Source organism: Notolepis coatsorum (assembly GCF_963971535.1).
Source record: "Notolepis coatsorum genome assembly, chromosome: 20".
Lineage (NCBI taxonomy): Eukaryota > Metazoa > Chordata > Actinopteri > Aulopiformes > Paralepididae > Notolepis > Notolepis coatsorum.
The window spans coordinates 10,472,104-10,494,066 of record NC_140184.1 but is presented as its reverse complement, the minus strand read 5'-3'; the positions used below and the strand labels follow the sequence as shown (position 1 = coordinate 10,494,066).

The following is a 21,963-nucleotide window of genomic DNA, read 5'->3' as shown; positions in this document are numbered from 1 at the left end:
TCCAGGCGGAGACCGCCTGTGTTTTCTTTTTTTTATCCTAGAAAAATAACAGGAGAGTGGGGAGAGGCAGGGCTCTGCACCTCCATGTCACCCCGTCCGGCCGAGGCCTCCTCCTCCCTCCCTGTTCTCTCAGTGTAAACCGGAGGCAGGGCTCTGCACCCTACACACGCTGCCACGTCCGGCCGAGGCCTCCTCCCCCCCCCCCCCCTGCTCCTTCCGTGTAAACCGGGGCCCGTTTCTCTCTCGACGTTCTGAGGATTTTGCCTAAACCTGTTTCATGCATGTCCACTGGAGGCAGGTTTGACTTTGATGATGGGGGGTCGTACTGCGGGGGGTGGGAGCAGGGTAAGGCCCACGGCAGAGGGGTCTGCACGGGGCCCCAGGGCCAGGGGGAGTACGCGGGGGCCTGGGGCCACGGCTTCGAGGTCCTGGGCGTCTACACCTGGCCGAGCGGGAACAGCTACCAGGGCACCTGGGCACAAGGCAAGCGCCACGGCGTGGGAGTGGAGAGTAAGGGCCGCTGGGAGTACCGGGGCGAGTGGACGCAGGGCTTCAAAGGCCGCTATGGGCAGCTGGAGAGCACGGCCAGTGGAGCCCGGTACGAGGGGACCTGGAGCAACGGTCTCCAGGATGGATACGGCACTGAGACCTACTCTGATGGAGGTAAGGGACGAGACGTGTGTCTCTCACTCTCAGCATCCCCACCACCACCCGGCAAACACACCTATAGAAGAAGGCCATACTGTCGATATTCTTCTTCGCTCCTATAATGAGTAGAAGTTCTATCACAGCATCTTCTCTGTACAATGGCTTAAAACCCCCTCTCACTGCCACACTACCAAAGGGTTAACCCTTTCACTGACACACGACACAGGGTTAACCTTTTCGCTGCCACACTACATAATGTTGACCCTTTCACTACCACACTACAGACGGCTAGTGCGTGTTAGTGAAAGGGTTAACATTCTGTAGTGTGGTAGTGAAAGGGTTAACATTCTGTAGTGTGGTAGTGAAAGGGTTAACATTCTGTAGTGTGGTAGTGAAAGGGTTAACATTCTGTAGTGTGGTAGTGAAAGGGTTAACATTCTGCAGTGTGGTAGTGAAAGGGTTAACATTCTGTAGTGTGGTAGTGAAAGGGTTAAGACCCACATCCACTTCCCACACCCTTGTTGCCAAATCCTGGATTAGATATTTGAATAGAATATTTTTTTCTCTCCTTATCCCCCCACGTTTCAATGTTGAAATAACGCATATTAAGCTACAAGTATGAAGACACGTGCAGACCACCCACAAATGTAACTGTAACAATGTCTTAAAGATACATAGATCACACACATGTGGGCTATATCTAAAATACATAGTTAAGAAGGATCGTGGTGTCAACGCAGGGCTGTATTTTTACACTCAGGGCTGATCTTTAGCCTCATGCTCTAAAAAGCCCTTGTCGTTATAAAGCCACAGAATAAACGTTTACAGATCCCTCGCATCAGACAGAGCAAGATGATGACAGGCCGCAACGTGTCATATTAGGCCTATTGACTCCACACATTCTAAACATCTCATAACCTCCCTTTTGAGAGACTCACATGCGTTCTCCGTCTCTTTCCCCCTGTATTATACCAGACACCTCTGTACTGTAATCGCCATGGTAACGCAGAGACAGCAGGTCAGCATGTCACTAGAGACCAGTATCCCATGCTCTGTTCCCCCGATTCTGTCCCCTGATTGGTCCTTTTGACATCGTCGGTGACGTTTTCTGACTTGGGCGCTAATCTAGGCCGTTTGATAACCAATGCAGCCCCGCTGCTGCTTCCATCGCACGGGACCCGGATGAGTTGAGAGGAGGAGGCGAGGGTGCAGGGAAGGGAGGGAGGGAGAGAGCGAGGTCAATAAGTGATGCAGGGGACCGTGGTATAACACGGTCAATCGGTGCTGCATTGAGGCACAGGTTGTTTACCAGCGGTTGCAGCCGTTACATAGATCCCACTGCATTCGTAGTATAGTCGTACATATATTCTAAACCCTGCTACTATTTGGATTATGAATTAGCGGGGAACGGAATTGGCACTCCAAAAACATTGAAAAAAGAAAAGAAAAAAAGACTGCGTCACGAGATTATAGCTCTCCGGTCGCTCACGTGGAAGTGGAAGACCGCCGAAAATGGATATGGCACGCACGAGACGATACATTTTCCACAACCCAATAAACGTGCAGTTGTCTTTACCAACCGCGCAGGGGATATTTGAGGCCCATCCATCACCGATTCACCAGTCTTGTTCGTGTTCCATCAGAAGCGGTTAGGCGGCCGCGTCGCCCCGTCTGCCGGAGAACTCTACATTTCAGCACCGCGGACAGCTCCCTAGGTCACTACTGCCAGACAGTCCGTGAGGGCGGTGTGTAAACACAGATACACATAGAAGAAGGCTGACATCTCCAGCACCCGGCCAGACCTAATCCTATTATCCTGACATATTTGTTTTGTAGACTTAGACTTTGGCTATAGGCTATAGCCGCTAATTGTGGGCAATAAAGACGATAATGTAATCTCTGTCGACTAGGCTATGTGAGGAGGCAAGTCCATGCTTACAGGCCTGATAGGGTCGCACAATATTAACAAACACCCAAGAGTTCTATTAGAGACAAAAGCCACATTGCAAAAATGTCTCCCCTGAATATTGTAATTGTAATGTGAATTTCAATGCATTTGGTCCAGATTCTCTTCACCGTTTGAATAAGATGTTGGTAAATATGGTTAGAAGATGTTGGATGCAAATTAATCGAATTTGCTCTCATTGTATACAGTAAAGGGATTTATCTAATGTGCAGCTTCATTTGTGGGCCAATACGGGATTCTGCAGGCATACACAGCTCCAAAATACAGTAATCTCAAACACATTCCACTCTGATTAATTAAAGAAAAAACACAGATTTGAAAAGTATAGGAGTCAATATTGTGATTTTCTTTTAAAATTGTATTCATGAATTATATTGCCATTATCATTGCACCAGACATTTGCATTAATAGGGTTATGTACCCAGAGGGTTAGCCTCCAAAGTGTTTTCATGGAATCACTTGCAGTCAATTAATCCTTAGTCTTCCGCAGGCATATATGGCTGTGCTTTATTTTCCTCAGATATTCATATAGTGTGGTAAAGGGAATAGCAACGGCTGGCATTTACAGAATTTATATATCCACGTTATAGCTGACAGATGTCCCAAAACTGGTCAGACCTGCAAGATCCAGGGGCGTGTCCAGGGGTGTGTCCATGGGCGTGTCCAGGGGCATGTCCAGGGGCGTGTTCATGGGCAATGGGCAGAAGTATGGAGTGATACAGAAGTGAACCCCCCCAAATCCATGCAGCCAAATGCATTACATTTTGGCACCCATGTATAATAGAATACAACTTTATTGTCAACACAAGGTGGAAAATTGTCTTTTGCCCACTAGGTAGTTCATTAACTCATTCACGGCAATGTACTCAATGGGCCACCGCTGTAAGAGATAGGGATTTTCACTGTGCGTGTTTGCAGGGCTTTATCTATATTCTATAGTATAGCTATGGAGACAATACTATGGCCCATTTGACATTAACTATCCCTCGTTCAACATGTGAAAAAGAATAATTTTTTTTCATGTATACGTTTGCGTGTTATACCGTGGTGAATATTGTATAGTTTCAGAGTGATCCTGGCTAATTCCTGGTAACTGTGCTATGGAGCGATATGTGAATTTTGCTAAATGAATTATGAAATGCATGAAAGGGGGGGATAGTTTTTTGATGCTTTGATCATCAGCAACGGCATACGTTTTGGAGTATGTTACATATGATCGTTGCGATCGATGTGAAATCATTGTTGGATCAAAGTAGGATTGATGACATATAGTCCTTACCTTTACTAGGAGGTATCCCAAAAAGAATATTCCAATTGTCTGATCGCGATTTAATAATAATAATTCCAGTATTGGTGTCGATCGGGTCCCTGACATGAAGGGGCACAAGATATGCCTCAAGTGTGCTGAACGCATTTTGAAGTGGTTGGATGAAGCTCCGCCCAGACCATATACAATGTAACACACAGTGTGAAATAAGGTTTCAAAGGGTGGGCGATACTGCCACCTAGCAGGATGCGGCCGGTATTGCACTCTAGGGATCTCAGAATGATTTCCTATGGTAACACAGAGGTCCGTGACATTGCATAGAATAAAAAAAATCGAATAAAAGAAAAAACGATGAAAACCCGACTATACTCGGGTATGGCGCTCAACCGCTGGCGAGATAACCCGACTTTACTCGGGTCTAGCACTGAATGAGTTAAAATCATTCACAAAAACACAACACATCTCAAAGAACACAATTATAAATAATCTAGGTAGTAGATACAGTAGGCAAGATATAGTATAATATTATATAGAGAGATAGAAATGTCTTGAAATTAAGCAGGGTATAACTGCATTCACATTCACACAGCACCACATTCACATCCACACAGCACACAATCACAATGACATCATAGACAGTGCAAAAACAGTCATAAAATTGCAGTGTCTAAGAATTGAGCAGGCTAACTGCACGTGGAACGAATTACTCATTGTACAGTATATGCCCTTAGTTGCCAAAGACATCCTGTAGTGCCGGCTAGATTTTAGTCTCACAAACCTGGAGAACAGGGGATGTGAGGGTTCCTTTTTCTTCCTCGTCCTCCACTCCAGAGAGCCCCCCCCCCCCCATGTGGTCCTCCCATTAACCCTTTCACTGCCACACGACAGCCGGTTAACCCTTTCACTGTGACAATACAGATGGTTAGCCCTTTACTATCACACAACCGACGGCGATGCTCCATCATTAGCATCATTAGCTAATGATGGAGCATCGCCGTCGGTTGTGTGATAGTAAAGGGTTAACCTTCTGTCGTGTGGCAGTGAAAAAGTTAATGTACTGGCTACATTGTCCACCAGCTTGCTCCTGTATTTACTGTTAAGATTCCCATACGGTAATATTAAAGGACGGCACACTTTCAATCAGAGACTTATAAACTACTTCTAAAACATGTTGGCTGTAATATTCCAACGCCGTTGTGTCATCTATAAAGCAGATAAAGACGTTGCATACATTTCTTAAAACCATAATCGACATTAACACAGAAACAAAATTTTACTATCTCTAGGAATATTCCTACGTGTGAATAATATAAGTAGATATAGGCAGAAATCGGATAGCAGTGGAAATACACGCTTTTCAACTTAACAAGGCTGCATCCCTGTGGGATGAATGGTGCCTTCGATTTATATGCACATACAGTATATTCATCCTCATCAAGAATTCAGCAGTTCCATTGTATAACTAAATTAAAGCAATGGTCGGTAACATCTACATGTGTACTGGAGCGTGAGTGTGTGTGTGTGGGTGGGTGTGTGTGTATGGGTGTGTGTGTGTGTGTATGGGTGGGTGTGTGTGGGTTTGTGGGTGTGTATGGGTGGGTGTGTGTGTATGGGTGTGTGTGTGTATGGGTGGGTGTGTATGGGTGTGTGTGTGTGTGTATGGGTGGGTGTGTATGGGTGTGTGTGTGTGTGTGTGTGTGGGTGGGTGTGTGTGGGTGTGTGTGGGTGTGTATGGGTGCATGGGAGGTGGGGTGGGGGTGGGAGTGTCAAACTAAATTCTATCTTGGAATATAGCTGTCAGTGACCTTTGTAGAGACGGCTGGTCATGCCCAACACGACAGGCTTTTATGGGAAATTCTGCTGGGTTTAACCCTTTCACTATCACACTACAGCAGGTTAACCCTTTCACTACCACACTATAGCGGAGTAACCCTTTACTACCACACTACAGAAGGTTAACCCTTTCACTACCACACTATAGAGGATTAACCCTTTTACTACTACACTACACTTCAACTGCCACACTATAGGTTAACCCCACTATAGGTTAACCCTTTCACTACCACACTACCGTCTGTAGTGTGATAGCGAAAGGGTTAGCCTTCTGTAGTGTGGTAGTGAAAGGTTAACCTTCTGTAGTGTGGTAGTGAAAGGGTTAACCTACACTGTAGTGTGGTAGTGAAAGGGTTAACCTACACTGTAGTGTGGTAATGGAAGGGTTAACCTTCTGTAGTGTGGTAGTGAAAGGGTTAAGGGACAGGTTTATCAGAGGAAAGCAACAGTTGTGATTGGAGGATCAAGAAAGGAGTTTGATTGATTGATTTTATTGTGGATTAGAGACAGACATCATCCAAGGGATAAAAACATGATAAAATGCAAGCACTTATTTCCATCATGGTCCCTGGTATTAAAAAACAGGACATACATCAACATAAAACAACATCATAAAACATTAAGATACAATATGCATAAACAGTTGAAGATCAAATAATAATAAATAAATATGCTACCCTCTCTTTCCTATGCCGATAGCCATGATCAGGCATAGGAGATAGGTCAATTCAGCACGCAACCTAAATAGTATATTTGTCAATGACCATTTTGTTTTTGATCTACAGAAGATATGTAAAGTTTGTTTCCTCTTAGATGGGTTTGGACAGTTTGTTCAAGAACAAATATATTGATTCATTTTTAAATACAATTTATTCAGTAACTCATAGGAGCAGCAGGTAAGTGTTTGTGAGTTCGACTTGTGAGGAGCTGCATTAGTGGCTCATGGCTGTTAGCTTTGCATCACTCTGATGTGATCTGTTTACTGGACTGTCATCATGCACAACTATATAGTGTTTATATCCAAAGCGCTTTACAACTTATGCCTCACAAGTCACATTCACCCATTCACTCACACATTCACACACCGACGGCAGAGGCAACCATGCAAGGAGCCAACCTGCTCAGCGGGAGCAATTAGGGGTTAAGTGTCACTGCCCGGGAGGAGCGGGAATCGAACCGTGAACCTCCCGATTACCGGACGACCGTTCTACCTTCTGAGCCACTGTCGCCCCACAACAACACACGACTACCAACCAGGTCCAAACCAGAAGCTCTGCCAAGGCTTAACAGTCTCCCCACTGTGCCAATACCTTCACACTCATCAACACGTTACTGGGGAATTTTTTTTATTGGATCTGGGGGTCAACTATCAACACATATTGATACTATTAGTAGGATATAACAAAGGGAGTACGGGACGACATGGATGACAAATTCAAATGTCATCATTATCGGCATCCAACCAGAGTGCAAATGCAGCAATATACAATGTACAGGTGATTCAACTGGGTACAAAATATACAAATTAGTACTACTGAGTGTAGTGCTAATCAGATGTAATTACGGAGTTGTAGTATTATGTACAGTGATACAGGTGTAAAGACAGTATGTTAGAAGTAACACATCACTTCTTGTTTAGCCAAACTTTGATTGGATGTGGCGGTCAGATAGTTTAGCCTATGAGCTATGTAAATAGTACAAGTAAAGACGTTGGGTCCTACAGTTCTCACATTTCGTGAGAATCGGGTGAATAGTCCGGGAGGAGGAGGGAAAAAAGGGATTTGCAAAAAACTCAAAATTGCCACATCACTGGGTATGGTTTTTGTGACTGTATGATTTGTGCCCAGATCAGACTACTCACTACACACTATTTCAATGGTCATCATGTCAGATTAAGTTATCATTGTAATAAATCACGGAATGTCCATTCAAACAGAGCAAGTTCACTGTTCATTTATTAGCTTACAGGTGTACAACAACACGGCACGTACATACAGGTCAACTGTCTAGAACACAGGTTAAGTCACTATAGTGCACATTACGACAATCAGCAGCATTATAGCATTTTAAAACCTTGTTGTGTCTTGGCCGGGAGACGGGGCACAGGGATCGGGGAGGAAGGGTTTGGTCTGGACTTCTCATTTAGAAAAATAGTCGAAGAACACCTCGCAGGAATTGTCACACTAGAAGAAAGGAATTCAAACATGCTAGACTTTTCATCTGGCGTTGTGGGGTGTTGTGGGGCATCCCAGATGTTGTGGGGTGTTGTGGGGCATCCCAGATGCCACATCGCTGTTCTTTGATTACATTCCAGACACCCATTCGTTGTTCTGGACGTTTATAATCAGGCACAACTATTAGCATTAAAATATGTTGGAAATACGTTGGTCACAACAAAATCGTGTCAGAATCGTGTCTGAATTTGTGTAATCTGATCCTGGCATAATAGGTCAGGAGATATGTCAATTGAAAGTTTGGCCTGATGGCACTAGAGGATAGGGTCACCAAAATCAATAGGTGTTCTCTGTTCGGGGTCATTAATGCTCCAGACAGACAGACAAACAAACAAACAAACAAACAAACAGGCAGACAGACAGACAAACAGAGATGGAGATTAAAAAAAAAGAGACAGAGACAAAGAGACAGGTAAAAACATAACCTCCTTTGTGGAAGTGATGAAAACACAACATACGGTTATTCTATAACCATAGTTATATGAGTATAGCGAGCGCTCTGCTCGTAGTGGAACTGTCCCTTTATCCAGTCTAATAATGAATAATTTTCTCCACATGCACACACCCATCCGCCTGGCCACACCCACATCCGCTCCTCTACATAAGCGGGGTCGTGGCGACACCATCAGCTCCTTCCCAAGTCTTTCACCACCGAAGGCGAAGACCACAGGGCCCTCAGTGAGTCCGAGCAGAGCGCTCGCTATACTCGTATAACTATGGTTATAGAATAACCGTATGTTATATATCGTAATAGCTTACGCTCTGCTTGTAGTGGAACACAGGAGCTGAGCAGAGCGGAAGCTCGACAGATGTACCCGCTGAGGCCCCCCACAATCATCAGAACCGGGGAGGACCCGAGCCCCCTGGACCCCCCTAGAGGAGGACGGGAGGGAATCGGATCCGACTGTGCGAAGAGGGTTTAGCACCTTAAAACGCACAGGGTGAGCAGACCGTGGGACTTACCTTCACACAGAAGGACCCGCGACCACTCAGGCGCGCATCCCACATGCCACCAGGGAACGGACGGGAAGCAAAACACCCCCGTCACAGCCCCCAACATCACGGGGTCGAAGGTCAAGAACCCAACCCTGTGGCAAGGCCGTAGCCGTAACAACCTGAGGGCCAGGACCCCCGAAAAAGGGGGCCCGGTGAGGTCAACGATGCCGTAGCAGCGGGACCCCACCAGACGGTCGCTGGTGACACCACCCCCCACATCGCCAGCGTATCAGACAGGGCCCAAATCAAGAGTAGGCCCTTCCCCCCTTGGCACGCCGCTCTGAAGCACTCTAGCTTACTGCACCTGGTATTCCCAGGGGGTCTCCCATCCAAAACCCAACCAGGGCCGAACCTGCTTAGTTTCCGAGATCTGACAAGATCGGGCGTGTCCAGGTTGGCATGGCCGTAAGCCCCAAGAGGCTACCCCCCCACAATACTGTGGGGCCAGACGGTGCGCCGGGGAGACAACCCCCAAGGGGGTTGATCCCTTAATCCAGGCAACAGGCCAGAACTCAACCTGTGCCTGGAGCACTGCGGACTAGACAGGCACCTAAGGGGTCTACTGTGAGAACAGTACCCGGCGGAAGGGGTGTTCGGTATGCTGTGCACCATGTCATGACCTCCACAAACCCGACCCCTCCAGCGGGGTCGAGGTTCAAAGGAGAGGCTGACACAATTGGCAGACGTCATGAAAGATGCGGGGGCATACTCTTGGGCAGACGGGGTCAAGCCCGGCCTCAACCCGAGAGTCGACTCTGCTATACCAACACACCGGAGAACCAACCACCTCCCTATGTTTAGTTTAACAGGAGGCGGTTGTTCCCTTAACCCACCAACAAAAACGTAGAAACATAACTGCGCGTATACACAGGCTATACAAGCAGTACAAGTGTTTCAGTTTTCAAAGGGTTAACCCAGGCCAACAGGTCGATGAGAACCAGTGTTAATTTTGTTGACTAAATTGATGACGAAAGATGTTCGTCAACGAAGGTTTTTTTCATGACGACAACGAGACGTGACGTCACGTTATTGAATACCATGTGACGCTAACGAGACTAAATAGTTTATTAAATATCGTTGACCACAACTGAGCACACAAAAATGTAATTTACAAAAACCAGGACGAAATTTCTCTTCATGTATGTTGATATTGTTGACTAAAACAAGACGAGACAAACGAATTATAACTTTTCTTAATGCCATCGTCCCGACAGAACAGTGTGACGGCTGACGGGAGCTCTGTGTTATTAGCATTAGCCTGGAGCTATTTGAAAAGCTAGTTTTAGCTGAACGTTACCTTGGCTAAAGTTGGGACTATTCATAATCCAGCTGCAGACCTGCAAGCAAAGTACAGCAAGTTGGCAAAGGAGTATTCCAAGGTAAATCACTTATTCACCACATTGTTTGTATTTCCATCTAGCTCGCGTTAGCTAGTGGCTAACCTAGCTCACGCTAACGTGGCTAACTGATCGAACTCTCGCACACAATTAATGACATAATGCAGACAGCCATACCGGTGACAATGTTTAGCTTTTAGTGCCAAATGATAAGAGTCTGAGGCGGAGTCTCAAAAGAGAATGTTGAATATTTATTTTGCATTAAAAATCACAACAGATCCTCTGCTAGGAGCTAACTGAACCGGAGCCTTCTGGATAGGAAGTGCGCAACAACGTTTAACGTCCGTGTGGAACCAATGTACCAACAACCATTCCGTGGGTGAACTCATTGAGCTTAGTTGTCAATTAATGATACTAATACTAATCTATACAATCACCTGTTGTTGAATCAATACCATTACTTTCTAGTTATTACTAAAAAACAGTATATATAAAACAGTAGCTGTAAAAATGAAAAGAAAAAAAGTTTTATAATTTATATAATATATATATATTTTTTTTTATGTATGCACTGGTATCGGATCAGTATAACCAGACCTAGACCACCTCTAACTCTAACCCCTAACCAGACCTAGACCACCTCTAACTTTAACCACTAAGTTAGGGTTGTGACTTAGAAGTGGTCTAGGTCCGGATAGGGGTTAAGAGTTGGTCTAGCCCTTTACATCCATCTATCTAAATAATAATAATAAATTATAATGAATGCTTAACTACCCCTAAGTTACCCTAACCAAACCTAGACCACCTCTAACTCTAACCACTAACCAGACCTCTTTCATGTGGCACTTTAACACTGACCTCAGAATGTGATTTTATATAATGTTTTTATGCAAGCAGATTGCAATCAGTGTGTACTACTACTAGTACTACTGTGTGTTCTGTTTACTTAGTTTACAGTATCCTGTTATAGAATAAACCGCTGCCAGACACAGCAGAGAGAGAGAGAGGACAGACATGACAGAAAGGACAGACACAGCAGAGAGAGGACAGACATGGCAGAGAGAAAGGAAAGACACAGCAAACAGAAGACAGACAGAGTTCAGCGTTGTCTCTCTGGTCAGAAACAACGTCACCACATCCGTAATGCTCTCTTTGATGCATACATTGGACCATGTCTACACCAACATATACTGTAGGAGCAACAATACATTGGACCATGTCTACACCAACATATACTGTAGGAGCAACAATACATTGGACCATGTCTACACCAACATATACTGTAGGAGCAACAATACATTGGACCATGTCTACACCAACATATACTGTAGGAGCAACAATACATTGGACCATGTATACACCAACATATACTGTAGGAGCAACAATACATTGGACCATGTCTACACCAACATATACTTCCTGTGTATCACTTGTGCCGCCGACTCAGATTCCCCTAGGTTAAAAAATATATACGCAATTTTAATCAGAAAATGTTCCATGTTGACTATTTCTGACTTTCTGAAGTTTTTTTCCATTAACTAAAAATAGACAAAAATTTCGTCCGTTTTCGTCGACTAAATCTAGACTAAAACAAAAAAGACAAAATTTAGACAAAAACTGACTAAGACTAAAATGCTCGGGGAGCTCCAGTAGCTCACCACGTACCGCGAGTGCTATTTCAGCGCCGTGGACAACCGTGCTCGTCACGGATCTGGGGCTGAGCGCGTTCGAATCCCGGACGGCAGCCGTGCCTTTCCCAGAGTGTCTTCCCCCCCATCTGAACCCTTTCAGCCTGCTTCTGTCGGTCGAACTTGACCAAGTATAAATGCGATGAAAAAAAAAGCGATAAAACGCTAAAAGAACCAGCTGACTGGTCAAAGTTTAAAAAAAAAAAATACTAAAATGCTCAGACATTTAGTATGTAATATGTAATATGATGAAAACGAAAAAGTAGCACTTGACTAAGACTAAAACTAAAATGGCTGGCAAAATTAACACTGATGAGAACGAATCCGGACCTGGGCCTGGCGGACCGGGACCTACACAGGGATGCCTAGAGGGGTTGACAGCAACCACCCCGACAGCCCCCTCCCATCCCCGCCCAGCAGGGGGAGGGAGGGGTGAAACAAATGGAGAAGGACCAGGCCCCCTAACACAGCGCAAGGTACAACACAGTATGGACCAAGCACGTCACTGGTATGGGCAAGTCGTAGTGGCATACATATGACACACACATCCACGACATCAATCCCCGTGAAGCCCGGACCGACCCGGCATTTCCCCCCCGGAAAAGCACAAAGTCCTTCGGGGTACCAGAACAGCAGATCTGCGCCCCGGCGGACAACGGGTTAACTGACCTGGTCCGGCGCGACCAGAATCAGTCCCGCGTCCTAGTCACGCCGCCATCCCCAGTCCTAAGAGGGGGGTAGTTACGCGTGTCGATCTAAAAACATCACAGAGGGCGCCACCAAGATGGACAGTACGTGAAAGCGCTGCTCCTGGTGGCTCACCTCATGTGCGTTTATGCCTATAACTCACGTTCTAGGAATTACTGCAGAAAACGATAAAAACATATATTTATATTCTAGACGGTATTTTCGTATGAATCTATGAATGAAAAAGTATAACGTTCCTACATCCTGAACGATAGATAATCGATGTTGAATGGGCCATAGTAATGTCAATTTGTCAACTGAGCTCGGAGATATTCTCATAATGAAACACCAAGCCCCCCCCCCCCCCCCCCCCCTCGCGCCGGGTGTTTTTCGTCATGAAAAGCGGGGCCAGCGCAGCGGCAGAGGGTATCCGTTTGTCCAGAGACCCGGGGAATTTAACCGCAGATTCGGAATCAAGGTCCCAGGAAAACAAAGCTACGACTTCACTGAGGAGGAGCCTATGTTATTGTGGGGCATCAGACTAGAACCCCCTCCACGCCGCTAAGGGGCAGCAAAAAGGATTCTAGCCTGGAGCCGACCCTCGCAAGCTGTGCAGTTGTCCCCCCATAACTGACACACCTGGCGCCCGCGTCACAAAAAACATCACCCGCCCAGAGAGGCCGTCAGCCCTCACACAGCTGACCGCCTCCCAAAGCATAGTATCCAGCTGCAAAGCCGGAGACAACGCCGGCGGGGATTGCTCAGCGACGCGCGCCCCTAATGCGAAGCGCCGGTGGAGGTCAGAATGATCATCATCTTCTAGACACTCCGGTGGCGAAGACATTATCGCTTAATTTCCTCGAAAAATAGTGAGAGAGAAAACAAAGATACAATGTTAACGCAGCTCCTCTTCTCCAATAACAATTTTGGCACTAAACTTAAAGTGGTGTTGTACAGACACTTTTCGGTGGTGAAAATAGGGAAGGAGCTGATGGTGTGGCCACGACCCCGCTTATGTAGAGGAGCGGATGTGGGTGTGGCCAGGCGGATGGGTGTGTGCATGTGGAGACATTTTTCATTATTAGACTGGATAAAGGGACAGTTCCACTACGAGCAGAGCGTAAGCTATTACGATATATAATCTCCTTGGTGGAGGTGATGAAAACATAACCTCCTTGGTGGAGGTGATGAAAACACAACATCCTTGGCACTGGTAACAAACTGAGTTTGGTATAAGGAGCAGTAAGATAACTTAATGGATAAGGTCCAGTGTCATTTATTTTTAATTGTCAACATAACCTATGAAAAGACAGAAACCTACAATGCATTTCTCCTACTTACAGGTACGGTCCATTTAGTCAACACCAGATGTAGCTCATATCCAGAAGTCCTAGAACTCCCTTGTTGAACAGACAGAGGAGCTGTACTGTTGCTCTCGTCAGCATAATCCATTGTTACGGTGAACACAGGCATTGTACTATCTCCTGGAATAGAGTGCAATGCGCACTCTCTACACCATTCTGTTTATCACTGTACTAGGGCTGACCTCGACTAGTCGAAGAGTCGACTAATGGATCAAAAGGAGCCGTAGTCTCCTTAAATCATTTAAATCATTCATTCCAAAAGCAAAGAGGCCTAGAAGCGTGGCTAACACTAATGGCGCGCATACCAGCGAGGCTAACTGCCTAAGAAAACTGGCACAGAGGCACTGAAAGAGGATTTCACACACTAGACATATCAAGATGTATCCATCAGTGGACCAATTGCATGCTTTCGCAGAGGACAAGAAGCCTTCAGTCGACTTTTTTTTATATATAATGTTTTTTTTTTCATTTATTTCAGTGATCAAAGTCGACTATACAAATACTTAGTCAAGGACAGGCCTACACTGTACATCGGTAGATTATTAGATCTTGTTGCCTTTTGAAGTAAATTTTGTAATACATTATGATACATGTAATACATTATGATATATGAAGCTGGAAATTATGTATTTGTGAGCTGTATTTAATGGTTTTAGCGTGCAGTTGGAATGCGTGGCTTCCCGGTTGAGAGCTCCCAAGGGTAGGAGAGAGTAGGAAGAGTATTGAGAGTAGGAGAAATGCATTGTAGGTTTTGGACTTTTTGTAGGCTATGTGGACAATAAGATAAATAAATACAATTACCCTGGCCTTATCCTGTAATTCTTTCACCTGGAAAAGTGAATGTGCTGTTTCATATTAGGATTATTCTTCACTGGTAGGGAATCAACTCCTGTTCTAATTGGGGCAATGCCACGTGCTGCTGTCCCGAGCACAGAAAAATAATAAAATACAGGCAGAGGGAGGGGTCTCTTCTAGTGGGTCATAAGTGATGATTTATCGTGGATTTTCTATTAATTTTCTTTTTTACATTTAGCCATAACATTTAATGATCTCCTAAAATCTGTTGAAACAAACATTTTCCAGTGTGCCTAAGTCAAAATAGTTCAAATTTGATTTTAAACCATAGATATGCCGCCTGGTAGTCAAAAGCGGTGCCCGGTGCCCTGAGCAAGGGCACCTAACCCCCATGTATATGATGTGCATAAACCTGCTCCAATGATGGGTGTTGAAAAGAAGCATTAGCTAAAATACTGTGATACACAAAGGGTAGTTGCTTGCGATATGTCATTGTGGTTGTATCTGTCCTTGTAAAAATAAACCCTTATATATTGGTCTGCATGCAAAACCTGTCACTAATGTGTGACAGAATATTGTTTTATATATGGGATCACCAATACAAAACACCAACCTAAAAACACAACTAGTATACATGGATAAAAAGCTAGTCTACAAATATTGCACTCTTATTGTGTGTTCAGATTCTATATTTGGGTATAAATACCTTGTACTCTCTTTCACTAGTATGCACTCTCCTACTAAGCAATCTACTTTGCCTATTTTACTACCTAATATGCTAAGATACACTCAAGACTGGTAGCACTCAGGTTCGACACTGTTTGACGAACAATGTTACTTACCCTTAGCTGCCAGAGTTGTACCCTTCCTGCTGACTTGTTGTACATAACTTGAGAGTCGCTTTGGATAAAAGTGTCAGCTAAATCAGGGGTTCCCAAACTTTTCAGGCCACGACCCCCAAATAACGGTGTCAGAGAGCCGCGACCCCCACTATTATAGGAGATACACATTTTATTTTTTATTTTTTATTTTTTATAAATGGAAATGTATGGTTGAAACATGCAAACGTTCAAACGCACACACACTAATAAGCATTGGAGGCTTTTAACCAGGGCCGGACTGGGGAAATCATTCAGGCCAGGGAATATAGTGCAAAATATAGCCCCAGTCAGGCCACTTTTTCCCCCACCAGGAAGTTTTTTGTTACAAAGACTTAATTTCCTGCATTCTGGTGCAGGCATTTTTTTTATTTGTACCCTTTAAATGCCAGTGTTTGTGATGCCATCACAAATTATTGTTAAAAAACAGGCTAGCATATGTATGATTAGCAACAACACTGATTTTGATGGATTTTCTGTTTTTTTGTAATGTCAGATTGAAAAAAATACAATCTTTTATTCAAGTTCAGCCCTGATCATAACACCACATATTCATTTTATAATTCTAACCCTTTAAATGCCAGTGTGTGTGATGGCATATATTTGCAATATATCAAATGCAAAGTAGATTTGGGGGGGGGGGGGGGGGGTTATTACAGGCTAGCATGTGTCAATGATTAGCAACAACAGTTTTTTGTAAGGGTCCCGCCTCCACCAATCACGTTGGCTCCCTTTGTGTGTGTGTGAGAGCAAGAGAGAGAGATAGTTCTCCAACTTGTGTGAGTTGCAGTGATCTCCTGCTTGTTCCCCACCTAGGTTATCTAACTATTGCGCTGCTGCAACTAGAAACACTGGCCTGGCCTGCTTCTAAGTTCAGTGGCCTGACTGCATAAAAAGAAAAGAAAAAATCTATTTTTTTTAATCATCTGGCGACCCCCCCGCGGCGGCTCGGGGGTCGCGACCCCCACTTTGGGAACCCCTGAGCTAAATGACTAAATGTAAACGTAAATAATATCTTGTAGCCTCTGTCTAGAAAGTGTTTATCTTGAAGTTGTACCAGTGACCATATGGAAGTGACTTGTAGCAGTGACCCTAATGGAAGTGACTTGTAGCAGTGACCATAATGGAAGTGACTTGTAGCAGTGAGTGACCATAATGGAAGTGACTTGTAGCAGTGACCCTAATGGAAGTGACTTGTAGCAGTGACCATAATGGAAGTGACTTGTAGCAGTGACCCTAATGGAAGTGACTTGTACACAGTCAATTTCGCTGAGTACATTTTACTCAAACTGAGTACAATTTTACTCACTTGGGCTCAAATGGACTCAGTTTGAGTAAAATGTACTCTGCGAAATTTACTGTGTAGCAGTGACCCTAATGGAAGTGACTTGTAGCAGTGACCCTAATGGAAGTGACTTGTAGCAGTGACCCTAATGGAAGTGACTTGTAGCAGTGACCATTATGGAAGTGACTTGTGGCAGTGACCATATGGAAGTGACTTGTAGCAGTGACCCTAATGGAAGTGACTTGTAGCAGTGACCCTAATGGAAGTGACTTGTAGCAGTGACCCTAATGGAAGTGACTTGTAGCAGTGACCATTATGGAAGTGACTTGTAGCAGTGACCATTATGGAAGTGACTTGTAGCAGTGACCATTATGGAAGTGACTTGTAGCAGTGACCATTATGGAAGTGACTTGTAGCAGTGACCATTATGGAAGTGACTTGTAGCAGTGACCCTAATGGAAGTGACTTGTAGCAGTGACCCTAATGGAAGTGACTTGTAGCAGTGACCATTATGGAAGTGACTTGTAGCAGTGACCATTAGATAGATAGATAAAAACTGTATTGCCATTTCAACACTGTTGATTGGGATTTGTCTTGGTGCCACATACAGTACAGACAATGTTAAAAACATACAATATAAAAACACAAGAATACAATCCCCACAATAAAAAGTTTTACACAAACAATTAAAAAGAAAAAAATGCTACAGTACCTAAAATAAATTGCTCAGTGTTCCAGTTTTAAAGTGCATATTGCCTTAAAGTGCATGTTGGCTGGTGCTAGCCCTTGTTGTGCAAAGTGCCTGTACATTTGTACTTGAGTTCAGGTGACGGACAGCCTCGGGATATGTACTGTTTTTAAAACGGGATGTCCTGCACCTGAGACTTTGGAGTCTTCTGCCAGAGGGAAGGGGGTTAAAGAGGTCGTAAGCCGGGTGAGAAGGGTCCCTGATCACCTTTTCCCCTTTCCGCCGGAAGTGACTTGCTACAAGTGACTTGTAGCAGTGACCATTATGGAAGTGACTTGTAGCAGTGACCCTAATGGAAGTGACTTGTAGCAGCCAGTGACCATTATGGAAGTGACTTGTAGCAGTGACCATTATGGAAGTGACTTGTAGCAGTGACCATTATGGAAGTGACTTGTAGCAGTGACCCTAATGGAAGTGACTTGTAGCAGTGACCCTAATGGAAGTGACTTGTAGCAGTGACCCTAATGGAAGTGACTTGTAGCAGTGACCCTAATGGAAGTGACTTGTAGCAGTGACCATAATGGAAGTGACTTGTAGCAGTGACCCTAATGGAAGTGACTTGTAGCAGTGACCATAATGGAAGTGACTTGTAGCAGTGACCCTAATGGAAGTGACTTGTAGCAGTGACCCTAATGGAAGTGACTTGTAGCAGTGACCCTAATGGAAGTGACTTGTAGCAGTGAGTGACCATAATGGAAGTGACTTGTAGCAGTGACCCTAATGGAAGTGACTTGTAGCAGTGACCATAATGGAAGTGACTTGTAGCAGTGACCCTAATGGAAGTGACTTGTAGCAGTGACCCTAATGGAAGTGACTTGTAGCAGTGACCCTAATGGAAGCGACTTGTAGCAGTGACCATAATGGAAGTGACTTGTAGCAGTGACCATAATGGAAGTGACTTGTAGCAGTGACCATTATGGAAGTTACTTGTAGCAGTGACCCTAATGGAAGTGACTTGTAGCAGTGACCCTAATGGAAGTGACTTGTAGCAGTGACCCTAATGGAAGTGACTTGTAGCAGTGACCATAAGGGAAGTGACTTGTAGCAGTGACCCTAATGGTAGTGACTTGTAGCAGTGACCATTATGGAAGTGACTTGAAAGGGTTGTGTGCGGGGTTTAGTGTGATGTAGTCTTGTGTAGCCATACCTCTCTCCACACTCTGTTAGTGCTGTGCCAGTGCTGGAGCCAGGTCTGGCTGAACCTATTATCATTCTGCTATAGGGGGGGGGAAGAAGGGGCTTGTTTGTATTTCTTTAAACCAATCGCAGTCATCCTAAGCCCAGAGAGCAGCGATGGTGCTCTTGCAGAACAGTGTTACAGATAGCGGATGGGGAGGATAATTCTGACTGAAATAGTCAGCCAATGTCATGCTTATAGCCACGGTCTATATCCTGTGAATCAGACTGTGTGATGCTACTGGCTCCTCTTTGGATTGACTGGATGGATGGATGGATGGATGGATGGATGGATGGATGGATGGATGGATGGATGGATGGATGGATGGATGGATGGATGGATGGATAGATAGATAGAGTGAGTCATTAATTAAGCACTAAGGTAAGTAGTAAACTCAACCCAAAACAAAGAATGTAAACAAAGTGCCGTACCAAGCGGGTGCTTTTTTGCCTAGACAAGGGTACTGTTTGAAGACATTACAGATTCTACCTTTAACAGCTCTGCCTATAATATATAGTTGGGGCAATATCACGTTGCCTTCACTTTGGTATGAAAATATTCTGAAGAGCTGGCAGTATCTTCACAGTAGACAACAATTCAGGAATGAGGTGAATGTACATATTTTCTATATCCCTTACTACTACTATTTCCAGTGGTGTCAGACTGCCTTCATCAACTCTCTTTATGTAAGGGATAATGAACGAGGAGCCGGGCGCTGCGCAGTTTAAACGACCGACGCGGAGGTTGTCAATTGCCAGAGGCATGGAGACCTACAGTGTAGGTCACTGGACATTGTACACTAATGTAACTCTTGACTGACACCTAGAGGGCCTGCAAGGAACCAGCAGTAATTTATCAGAAAGGCAATGAATGTCATCAAAGTTGTTTAGTACACAGACGTGTAAAACCCTTTATTTGCGCATTGATTTAGAAGAACGGTTAGTAACCGGGCGTACTAGCCATTGTGCCGAGGTAATGCCCTCCTTTTTTTTTTATCTACTTTTTCTCCCATTTAAAAATGTTTCTCCCATCCCAATTTCGTATTGTCCAATTCTACCCTCCCCTGTCTCGAACGCTGTTAGGCCATGCCTCCCACAGGTCGGCTGCAATGTGGACGAAGCCTTGCATCACGTGTCCCCTCCGGTACACGAGGAGGCAGCTGTCGCATCTATTCACCTGTACAGCGCAATCTCTCAGCGGCGAGGGTCTGCGTGGGAGGGACACGCCGCCCTCGTTGCTTCCTGATTCTGCTGCGCAGGCGCACCAACCGACCTGTAGGAGTCGCTGTCCACAACGTCCGATCCCCACCCACCAGCTTCCCACCCCCTAATACTGCCAATTGTATTAGTATGAACGACCAGCCAAGCTGGTAGCAATGCCGAGAGCTGGGCTCGAACCCAGCATCTCCTGCATTAGTGGCGAGCGCCTTGCCCACTGCGCCACTTAGCCGCCCCACGAGGTAATGCCCTCCTCAAGTTTCTTTATTAGTTGTCATACAGAAATACAGAATACTTTGCATGAAATGCTTCTTTCTGTCCTCTCCGCCTATCACGATCGAGTATTCACACAAGCCATGGTATAAAGGTCAATCACAGTGACTCTAGTCCTTTACTCACCATTGGTCAACGTCTCCATGCACCTGCACAGCACAGGGGTTCAGATCACTAATGGCCTTGACCCCTGGGTTCATGGGCATTATGGACGCTACTGGTAGACTCCAGACTGGTGGACTGTACATCGTCTGGTAAACAGATAGACTGGTGGACTCTAGGTAGACTGGTAGACTCTAGACTGTCTGGTAGACTCTAGTTAGACTATACAAGGCAAATATAAATATTGTCTCTCTTTACTTGGGTGACACTGGTAGACTGCATAGACTCTAGAAAGATAGACTGGTAGACTGTAGGTAGACTCTAGATAGACTGGTAGACTCTAGATAGGCTGGTAGACTGTAGGTAGACTCTAGATAGACTGGTAGACTCTAGATAGGCTGGTAGACTGTAGGTAGACTCTAGATAGACTGGTAGACTGTAGGTAGACTCTAGATAGACTGGTAGACTCTAGATAGGCTGGTAGACTATGTGGACTGGTAGACTCTTGATAGACTGGTAGACTCTATATTGTCTGGTAGACTAGATTGACTGGTAGACTAGATAGACTGGTAGATTCTATATTGTCTGTGGTAGACTATATTGTCTGGTAGACTAGATTGACTGGTAGACAGTAGATAGACTGGTAGACAGATTGACTGGTAGACTAGATTGACTGGTAGACAGTAGATAGACTGGTAGACAGATTGACTGGTAGACTAGATAGACTTGTAGATTCTAGACTGACTGGTAGACACTAGATAGACTGGTAGACTCTAGGTAGACTGGTAGACAGATTGACTGGTAGACTAGATAGACTGGTAGATTTTAGACTGACTGGTAGACTCTAGATAGACTGGTAGATTTTAGACTGACTGGTAGACTCTAGATAGACTGGTCAACAGGTAGACTCTTGATAGACTGGTTGACAGATAGACTGGTAGACTATGTACAGTATATTGGTCGATTCTACACTGACTGGTAGATTCTAGATATGCTGGTAGGCTCTAGATAGACTGGTCAACAGATACACTGACATACTCTAGGTTGACTGGTCGACTCTAGATAGACTGGCAGACTCCAAACTGACTTGTAAACTCTAGGTAGACTGATAAACTCTAGGTAGACTGGTAAACTCTAGGTAGACTGGTCTAGACAGTCAAGGTAGACAATCAAACTACTATAATACTTTCTCATAAGGGCCATTGTTTGTTTGTTTTTTAGTACAGTCTGGTCTGCTTGGTCGGAGTAATAGTGTCCACAATCAGGGGCGGAGCTTCCTACAGGCGACATAAGCGCTTGCCTAGAGCACCACCCAGAAGGGGGCGCCCAAAACTGCCCAGCAAAAAAAAATGGCTAGGTCCGGCCCTGTCCACAACCGCCTGTCAAGCAGGAGAGGTTGGAGTTTGCACTTTTGAAGGAATTAATTTAAAGTTAAAGCCACATTCCTTAACTCATTGACCGCCACACT

At 44.8% G+C, this 21,963-nt stretch overlaps 1 protein-coding gene across 6 annotated transcripts in view; it reads left to right on the top strand.

Annotated features, from left to right (window-relative positions):
• Window positions 1–281: 281 nt before the first annotated feature.
• Window positions 282–21,963, top strand: part of jph3a (junctophilin 3a) — a gene marked incomplete at both ends in the record, with an annotated part of 31,041 nt that continues 9,359 nt past the window's right edge. For all 6 annotated transcript variants that reach the window (XM_084337877.1, XM_084337878.1, XM_084337876.1 and 3 more), the window contains one exon: window positions 282–663. In XM_084337877.1, the coding sequence (XP_084194003.1) occupies window positions 282–663 (382 nt within the window). The remainder of the gene's footprint in view (window positions 664–21,963) is intronic.